Here is a 10498-nt window from a genome sequence, read left to right as displayed (position 1 = left end):
GCAATCTTGACGAGCGATTGTTGCTTGGGCACTTTCCCATTGACAATGGCCAATAAATTTCTATCTGGATAATTTAGATTGGTCGTGGGGCCTGTGTCTCATCTGGTTGCCCGTTGACAGCAACATTTCTCAAAAAGTTGCCCTGTGTATCATCACCTTAAGTATTCGATTCCAGAATTGTAATTGATTTTCGATTCCCAGCCCTAATGGAAAGTGAAGCAGAGCAGCGGCGGTTCCTGTGGCGAGTGGGTTACCTGAAGGGAGGCATGGAGCTGAACATCTCCTGGGACTGAGAGACGGGAAGAGCTCCTCGTAGACCCAGCTGAGCCTGAGCCTGCAGAGACGTGTGCAGAGAGATGGGGATCTGCTGAGCGGTGGCCTACACACACACACACCCCATGAATCAACCATATAAAGACTACTGTATCATATTTGATGCATATCTAAGGCCTCTAAATGATCAGCATGAGCAAAATCATTGCTGGGTAACACAATCTACTACAGTCCTTCTGTCATCTGATTGATAGTTTAGACTTTGTAGCAAAGAAAATTTTGATTACGTCAGATTAGGTTCAGATCAGAATCAGATTACGTAGTGTAATAAAGTAATCTGATTACGTAGTTCATGATACTTGTAATGTTACTTACGTAACAGATGTCAGCATTCAAAGCTATTTTCATGGCAAAAATTAAATTACAAAAATACAAATATCCTTTAAAGGGGAAATGAAGCAGTCAGTCAAGTTTACATGATGTACAAGATGGATTTCCACAATAATCAAAAATTATATAAGAAACATGACAAATGTTAACATATAAAAGAAACACCGTTATATCTTTCGCGGCATGGGCGCCGCCATTGTGCAGTATTATAACCGGTGACGTCACGCAGTGGGTTTGCTCTGTGCTGAGTTCAGTAAAATACAGTGAAAGATGCATGTAAGCTGGTCGAACCAGCAAACAACTAACGTTAGGTACAGTCATTGTTAGCTAACAGCTGTAAGCATGAACTAGCTAACGCTAACTTAGTGTTTAGCTAGTGAACTTTATTAGTACCAGACAAAAAGACGAGGTTAACAAACTGCACATGGAAACATTGTTCGCGATGTGTGCCATCATATTCCTGTCTCTTGTCAACACCGTGGTTGCAATACATGGACAAGATCAGCGTCTTGACAGCAGATGGATCGTGCTATCGTGGCGTAATAATCGGTTTGGTTGTAATGTATTTACCTGAATGAAATTGAATGTGTCGTCCTGTGGAATCATTCATTCACGACAGTGTTTCTTTTATATGTTAACATTTTGTCAAGTTTCTTATATAATTTTTGATTATAGTGGAAATCCGTCTTGTAAATCATGTAAACTTGACTGACTGCTTCATTTCCCCTTTAAATACAATAAAAACAAATTCAAAAACAGCAAGTTATACAAGATTATTTAAATTAACTTATATAAAAAAAAAAATCCAAAACCATTTCAGGCATAATCTTATTAAATATGTCATTAAGTGAAGTAACTTCATAAAAGAGCATTCTGCTTGTATTAAGTCCAGGACAATCCAATAATATGTTTGACAGATAAGGGAATCTGACAAAACATGCATAAAGTTGGGTCTTCACCTTTAAGTAAAGAAACATGGGTCAAACCCATCAACGTTACAAGTAACATGAATTACGTTATCAGATTACTTTATGTAATAAAGTATAACATGTTACATAAAAAAATAATCTGATTACGTAATTCAAATAACAAAAGTAACGTGAATAACAAAAGCAGATTACTTTATGCAACAAGTACAAGTAACGAATTACGTAATCAGATTACTTTTAGTGTGTAAAAGGCTGTTAGAGTAATTGTAGACGCCCACACGTACCTGCTGGTAGCTCGGCTGCTGAGTCAAGGGTGGCACGAGCCGCGGCTGACTGGAAAACACATGACCATCCAGATACAGAGGAGGGATGTGACTACCTGTAACACACACACACACACAACAGCACAGTGTTTAAAGCTGTACTCAATCACTGAAAGACGAATCGTGACGGCAGACCTTGCATTAGTGTTAATTTCGTCAGCTATTTTTACATTTAGTCTTAGTCCTGTATCAAATGTACTTCAGTTTTTTTTAATCATATTTAGTCAACCTTGCCCTGTTTTCATTGTCAAGTTTTCTTTTGATTGTTTGATTCTCGATATATGCATAGATTTGTTAATTTTCTTCATGGTTTGGTGGTTGTCTCCACAGACTGCAAACACCATATAAAAGTGAATTTTGCATCTGATGACCTCTTTAGTAAAGTTGGTGCCATCTTGTTATCGTCTGGTCTTGGTCATGAAAGAAAAGGTCATCGACAAATATTTTTCACCACTAACACTTTTAACACTACCTTGCATGGAGACAGACGGCGCTACAGACGCCACGGGCATGGGTGGCATGGACACGCCACCGAAGGAGCTGTAGCTGACGGAGGAGCCCACGCTGCAGGGCGGCTGAGCTCCCGATCCCGGCGAGCCCTGCTCCGGGAGAGCCTGGGAGTTTTCCCACGCCTTACGAGCCGACTCCATCTGAGGGCCACAGAGAGACGCTGATGAGGAACATGTTAGGGATGGGCACGAGCATTCGGGGGGGACGATATTCGGTCAGCGTTACCTTGAGCGTGAGGTCTGCGCTCGGGAAGCTGATGGGGTTGAGGTTTATTCCCGGTTGAAGATGGTCTCTCCGGAGCATCGGGATGGCTTGAGTCAGGCCCGTCTGTGAACACAATGACAGTATAAACGCTCAACGCTTCTTTACACAAGGCCAGCGAGGTAGTCACCGCTTTAGGAGCTGGGGGTGTGCGATATTGACCAAAAAAAAAAAAAAATCTATATATATATATATATCGATATTTTCTGGGATTTGATCGATAATGATTATTAGATGAACTTTGCGGAGTGTGTAATTGTGCTGGTACCTTGGCAGGTTTAGGACAACTCTTAATATTCTTCATAATCTGTGTGGTGGTTAATTCGCATCAGTGACAGAAAAAAAAAAATTTCAATTGATTTTTACCTTTTATGGGCATTTTTACCATTATAAATTTAACCTAATTATATGCATGCATAATTTGTGTCAGTTTCATAAATTTAATCAAATTCAATTATAATAAGAAGACACAATAGGGCTCTTAATCAAATATCAACAAAATTCATCTTTGTAATGGAGAGGAAACACAAAAGCTGCATCTGAAGTGGCATTTAGATGCATTTACACATTTAATGCACCTCAGAGAGACATGAATGCATTTAAACTGCAGTTACTAAAGCATAAATAATGTTTTGATGTTTAAAACAAAACATTGAATATTGATATTTGAAATTATGAAAAGATACTTTAAATAAGAAATAAAGTCACCGTAAAAGAGTCATTGAGATTCAACCAAATCATTTAAACGGCTGATTCATTCAGGAACGAAGCATTTAACGGTTTTATCTATTTTAGTCATTGATTCATTGGCTCCACTGACTTGTTTAAAAAGCTGATTCATTCAGTAAGGAAATGCCGTTGTGTGTCGCTCAGACGCAATTACAGTGCTGTGGTTTTGGACTATTTTCGTTGTTGAAATGGAGCAAAAACAGGCAATATGGCGTCTAAAACGCAAGTCACTTAATATTAACTTCTTGTTTATTAAACTTGTATTAAATCAATATCACATTTGTTATACTGATATTTGGAGATAAATATCAGCATATTTTTATATTTATTAACTATATTAAATGTAAATATAGAGTAAATCACGCAGTGAAAGCCTGCAAGACTAGTGTGATGATATACTCGAAAATGTCAAAATCGCACATCGTTAAAACTACAATGACGATATTATCGCAGACGATATACAATCAAACTAAATTTATTCAGACAGCTTCAACATTTCTCAAATTATCAGTTTATTTGCTATAGTTTGAAATATCAACTTATTTTATTACCATTTTTTTCACAGGTTTTGTCCGTTCTTCTGTTAGACTCTTACACATGAATTATGTTGAATATCTGTCAGCTGTTAAATTTAACTACACAATTAGATAATACCAGTTTAGCTCAACCAGTTACCAAGCAATGCTTCATGTTGTTCAGTCTGTGGTGTAAAAAGCTGCATTAGTTATTAAAGAAAAAACACTTCAGCTCAAAGTGTCCGAATAGTTTTTGGTCTCAAGTATTTACTGGTAGTCACTGTATGAAGAATATTTGTGTATAATATGTGACAGTTTACTTTATTTTGCTCTCCTCACTTAAATGAACTATAGTGTCCTGCACACACTAGTAAAGAAAAATAAAAAATGATATCCGGTGTCTGAATAAATGTTTGGTTTGACCGTGTATCGCACACCCCTGCTAGGAGCTCATGTACGCACGTTCCCCGCGAGCGCGTCCTGAAGCTTGGTGACGGGGTTGGACACGGGAACCGGTGTGGATCCGGGAGGGAGGCTGAAGTCCGAATCCTTGGCGCTGACGCCGAACTCGATGGGCGGCACTGGAAGAACACCGTCCACGTGAAGGTCCACTCCGTTGACGGGGGTTATGGGTCCCTCGAGGCGCTCCAGGCCCTCCGAGCCCTTGCGGTTCTTCAGCGAGCGCTCGTTGCCTATGGGCCCGGGCTTGTGTTCCTTGCTCTGCTCGGGCCCGGCGTCGGAGTCCTGGAGGACAGGACAGTGGGGCGTTAGTCTCGGGATCGGCTCTGCCAATGAGGGATGCTGTACGCAAAAGTGTAGGGATGGGCATTGATACAATCTTCCTCGTTTTGGTGTCGATTCACAAACCAATTTGAATCTATTCCAATCTCGTTTACATCCAAAACAATGTCAATCTTAAAAGGAACACATCTAAGCTGTAAACTATCTTTGATGATTGATTAGGGTTGGGTATTGAATAATGTTTTTAGGCAAAGACCCATCGAGTATTAAAAACGGGCAAATGAAGTGCTAACAACATTTAATTTGAGAGAAACCATCATCAGCTTACAGAAGAAGGTCTACACGGCAACCCGTCAAAATTAAAGCTTGGTTTAACTTGGAGAAACCGCAATAGAAATATATTACTCTTGTACGGTATAATGTACATCTTAATGTGATACTACTACTTATAATACAATTATTATTAAAGCAAATCCAGAAAAATTAACAGAAAAAAAAAGAAGCAATCCAGAAAAGTTAAAACGGGAAAAACAGAATTAACTCACATTAATCTAGGTATCTTGTAAAGTGTGCTAATCCTTACATTTAAAAGTCCTTCCAGAAAAACAAGTTTTTTTTTGATTGTTGCGGGCAAAAATCCTTGATTATGCGGCCCGTTTTCTTTAAAAATGCGATGAAATTGATGAAAAAGAGAAAAAAAAGTGATTCCCCTGTTCTCACTAGGCTACCACCTTAATGTAAAGAGTCATTCCTTATTACTTCCTTTGATAAGCCAGCATAACACATCATAGAAAGTGCTGGAATATTTAATTTCTCATCTTGTTTTATTTCAGACTGTAACGAGTGTAAATAAGGTGTGGCCCCTTTAAGAGCTGCGCGCTCCCTGTTGAACTGTCTGCAGTGTTATATTATATGTGCGCCTCGAACACCCCATGTGTGCGGGTAAATTCTGTTTGATGCTACTTCTTTTATCTTATTTTGTTTATTAAGTAACGATGTGACGGTAGAACGTGTGGCAGACAGTTGTGAGATGCCAATCGCCTCCGTGAGTCTGTCTGGCCTCTGCAATAACTTCAGCTGTGAGCTATCCCGTTCCCGTCGCGTAGTTGCGTCACTTCATAACGTTTCCATGGAAACAGGGGGAAATGGCTGCTCTTGTGTGAAGCAAACGCAACATTTTTCAACTTTCTGCTAAGGTACATGTGACTTTTTTGCAACGAAAATGCGAGGATTATGAAATCATGCAAGCCCCGCATATTTTTCACGTAAATCGCCAATTTATGCGGCGAAAGTCCGGCGTATTTGAACAAATGTCGATTATGCACTAAATCATGCGATCGCATAATCGCGTTTTTCTGGAGGGACTGAATTTGACATTAAAATTGTTAATTAAAATTAACGGTTTAGCTTTCCCCCCCCCCACACACACACATATTAAAGCCCCACAAAACCACACTTATTGCTTGAATTCTAAAGCTAAGATCAAAAGCATAAAATAAAGTTTATTGCGATTATTGGATGGCAGGAGCTACAAATAATGTTTAGTGAAAACTGTATTCAATATCAACCCAGCCCTACAGAACCACCCAGTAGATTTTCATAGAGTAAAAGTCCTGCACCTCTGAGTTGGGTTCGCTCCCCGTGTAGGAAACCTGTTTTGTCCACGAATCTCCACCTGACGACTGGACAGTCAGAGCTTCAGGAGGAAAAACAAAGTCATTAAGATTCATATGAGCTTTATTACAGTCACACTGTTTTCATCTGTGTTTTACCTGTGCTGTTCGTCTCCCAGATCTCGGTTCCCAAGCTGTTGGCGGAGAGCGTTTCTTCGGGTTGCTCAATGGACATGCTGCCCTGCTTCTTAGCAAAACGGGGAGGCATTTTCGAAGCAATTGTTCTGTTTTTCACCGAACCCTGTAGTGCACAAACAAATTACCTTTAATATCCAGTCAAGTGATACTTCATGCAGTTTTAAAGGTGCAGCCTGTAAGAATGACAGCCAGTGGTGGAAAATAGGTACTGCAGCACAAATTCAAAATATCGGAGATCGTCGTTTCCCCGCCTCCGCAGACTCGACGCTCAGTAGTTTGAGGACACGCGAAAAAACGAGCGCAATGTTGCCGAGGAGACTTTCAGACTGTCTGTTGATGAGTTAATTTATCCCCCCCTGTTTTCGCATAGACATGAAAATCACTATCCAAACTTAAATGGTTGTAATTCAAGAATGCTTTGGAATATAGACCTATGGTTGGTCTTGTTTTAAACAAGACATTAGCCAGATTATTGTAGACGTGAAGGGAAGCAGAAATAAAGTTATATAAGTTTGAGTTTATGAAAATATATTTTATATAAAAAAAAATATATATATTACAAAATACATTTTAATCTAAAACTGCAAGAAAAAGAAAGCCAAAAATCTGAACAAGTTGTGTTCCAAATTTTAGGTAGATATCTCAAAAAATTAGCTTTCAGTGAGTGTGTTTGGGCGCAGTACCCTACTCTTCCACTAGACGGACAGCAAAGCTTCCTCACTGACCATATTAGGGCGCCTCCATTTTCATATATGTTTTAAGTGATCTGAACCATATATTTCCTTAATTTTCCTAGGATTTATGAAGTAGACATCCTATTCAGAAGTAGTATGGGTGGTTTGGTAGTATTTGATTTGAATTCAACCTCTAATAAACGCATAAAAAGAGCACATATGTGCGTTATAGCCTGCAGCCGCATCACAAATGGAGAATCCATAATATTTTTCTTTATATTTAAAAATTTTCAGAACTATTTTCTCATAAAATAATTAGTTTGTTTTCATGCCAAGAGTTCAAAAGATAACGCCGAGGTTTCTACCATTCTTTCATTATTTTTCATGTTTATTGCCATTTCAAAATAAAGGCCTAATGAATATGAAATATTCTTGTCGCATTGATAAATTACTGCTCCTCTAATTTATTTTAGAAAACAGCCACAAAATATGAAGACTAGAGATTGTAAGCTTTTGTCAATATTACTTTAGGTTTTTACAAATATATTATTTATTAAAAAAATAAAATGACAACCGTCCCACCTGTGGGCTTTTTAGGTTGTGTGGAATCTGCAATCTCTGACCCAGTTTGTTTGCTCGTTTCCAAGGCTACAGTACGCTGTGTTTCCTGCTAACTGGCATCCTGGGGTGTCGAAATACTATTGGCTGAACTGGCAGTGGGCGGAGTCACACAGACCAAAACAAAAACTCTTTTGGAACGTGTAAAATAATAAATAAAATAACTGTTTTAAAGTGTTTTTCAGAGAAACGAGTATATGAACTTAGCATGTTTCCTAATATATCTGCACACATATTAGGGTATTTTTTTGCTTTAGTAGGGTAAAAAAAAGTGCCATACAGCACCTATAAATAACTTCGTTGTGATCCTCTTTTAGATGCACTCTCGATTACTCACCGGAGGACACTGATCTTTCCTCCTGCGGTCTTCGTCCTGCGGGCGACGCTGTTTTTTGGACAGAGCGTCCTGATCCTGAGCGTCACTTTCAACTGAGAAGAAACACAAATGACAGCTCCAATTAGGGTTGGGAATCGAAAACCGAATCCAATTCTGGAATCGAATACTTGTTATAAAATTAAAATTTCAATTCCTTTGTGAGCATTTCAACATGACTTTAAACGCGAGACGACCTGTGCTGCAGATGTGTAGCAGTATATTGGGCAGCTCTTAAAGTGACAGCACTAATATTCCTGCTGTCTCTATAATAACACTAATCAAACAACAGAAGACAGAGAAAATTCACTCGTTCTTGACTGAATAACTAACTATATTTGTAATGTATATTTATAAAGTGCAGTGTTATTTTACATTTGCAGTTTCTACACATGAAAATCTTAAAATACTTTATTTCAATCATATCTTTGTTCATGTTTAGCTACTTGTTTTGATTGCTAATTTTTTGTTTGTTCTTTTTTTAATTACTGAGTGTTTACTTGTCTTTAATAATGCTTGAAATTACTCAAATTTATATTAGTTAGGGTAGTTATTTATGGTATTTTTAAACCACAGGCAAACGTTCCTTGAGTAAGTGTTCTTTAGCCTGTGGATTTTTGTTCATGATATTCAGCTACAATTAAACGTCTTGCAATAAGACAATGTGAATGATATCTAAGTTTTTTTTTTTTACCGTATTTGAATTGAAATTAGGAATATATAACTGTACTCAACTTAACCTGTTAACCTTCAAGGCCACTTTTGAAAAATCCCCAGAAATGGCATACCCAAACTTAAACAGATACATTTAGTTAAACAGATACTTAAACAGTTCATGAACCCTTTGCACTAAAAGCACAAGTATGATCTCATTTGAAAGCTGACACCTAGTAGTTTATTGTAAATGTAGAAATAATTATTGTCATAATGAAAAAAAAATATTTAAATAGCTTCAAAGTTTTGTAAAGTTATTAGAAATTTACTTTCATGAAACATCTTCATAAAAATAAAATTGAAGTTGGCCCTGGAGGAATCTAGAAATGCACTGCAGCTAAAGCCATATGTGTGACCATTTTATATTTAAAATCTGAAAATGATAAGTCTAAAACTCTGTATTTAGTTAAATGTTTTTCAAGATCATGTCAAATTACTTTATTTTGATTAGACTCTAAAATGCAAACTGAGGTTTAGTCATCTTCTGAGTCATCTAATCAGTCTATTGTCTCTATTATTTTGTGGTGCAAACGAGCCCCATTCAGTGTGAGTCTCTCCCTGCACACATTTACACCTCTCCAGACTGGTTATGGCTCTAAATATGCATTTCTTTTGTCTGCATTATAGCTACTAACGACTGGCTATTCACAGGCTATTCATAGGGTTTCAAACCCTAATTTCTTTTATCAAAGTTCTCACTAAATATTTGAAACTGGTATCAAATGCACTGAAACATTTCAGTAAGCATTCCTATTAAGAAAAAAATCATAAATCAATAACTGCTGGTGGCAGGTGCACCTGGGCTAGCTAGCATGTTAGCTTAGCACACCATCAATACACGACCATTTATGAGATTAAAACCATGTTTGTGCTCCAAACTTACTTTATAACGCAAGTCGAGTGTTTTAAATAATCTTCTGTGATCTAATTTGGCTTCAGATAAAAAAAAAATCAGACAGAAAATTTATTATTTATAGTGTTCTGCACGATGATGAAATCTATATCGATTAGCATTACATTATAAATATAATCTATTATTATGAAATACCTGGCATGGCTTGAAGAACACAGGTAACTCAAATATCATTGCAATCATGTTTATTGTCTTCAAAACATCTTTATCTGCATGTTACAGCGATCTCTGTCAGCTACTTTCTGTATCAGTGACGTCTGGATTGTCACATGACTATGGGTCTTCTTCGTGATCCATATATGGACTGTTATTGTGCATATAGCGCCCTCAGGCTATTGGTATGAATTGAAAACACAGCACATCTCAGTAAGAAGCGATCATAATGATTACATCGACGCATTTGGGTATAAATTCAACAAATATTATTCCTGTCTATAGAAATATGATGTGAATCTATGAGAATATATCAATATTTCTCCAAGTCTGCACATTTTTGAGCTAAAGCCCTGAGGGACGATGTTTTGCGAATCGCTGTCATGACGACAGCTTGGAGTGTTTTTTATGAATGGACCAGCTGACGCTCATAATTCATATTAAAGCCGTGTGTCCACCAAAGCGTGTTTAGCCGGCTGAAAACGCTGGACGCTCTGCTGAAAACGCCTAGCCGTGGGCGCTTGAGAGCGTTTTGGCAGCGCTGCGTTTTTCAGTTGAGACGATTCGTTGC

General features: G+C 37.8%; 1 protein-coding gene across 1 annotated transcript in view; it reads right to left on the bottom strand.

Annotated features, from left to right (window-relative positions):
* The window catches only part of LOC143749415 (protein PRRC2B-like), a 60244-nt gene that overhangs the window by 14272 nt on the left and 35474 nt on the right, over positions 1-10498 (bottom strand). Inside the window, exons 18-25 of the mRNA XM_077241905.1 lie at positions 8112-8203; positions 6444-6585; positions 6291-6367; positions 4393-4674; positions 2651-2752; positions 2388-2565; positions 1877-1971; positions 255-379 (exon numbers count right to left, since the gene is read on the bottom strand). Coding sequence (XP_077098020.1) covers positions 255-379; positions 1877-1971; positions 2388-2565; positions 2651-2752; positions 4393-4674; positions 6291-6367; positions 6444-6585; positions 8112-8203 — 1093 coding nt within the window. The remainder of the gene's footprint in view (positions 1-254; positions 380-1876; positions 1972-2387; positions 2566-2650; positions 2753-4392; positions 4675-6290; positions 6368-6443; positions 6586-8111; positions 8204-10498) is intronic.

Source organism: Siphateles boraxobius, unplaced genomic scaffold, assembly GCF_051911475.1.
Source record: "Siphateles boraxobius isolate OS27281-9 unplaced genomic scaffold, OSU_SipBor_1 246, whole genome shotgun sequence".
Classification (NCBI taxonomy): Eukaryota; Metazoa; Chordata; class Actinopteri; order Cypriniformes; family Leuciscidae; genus Siphateles; species Siphateles boraxobius.
The sequence above is the reverse complement of the archived record's forward strand: the minus strand, read 5'-3'. Positions and strand labels throughout refer to the sequence as shown.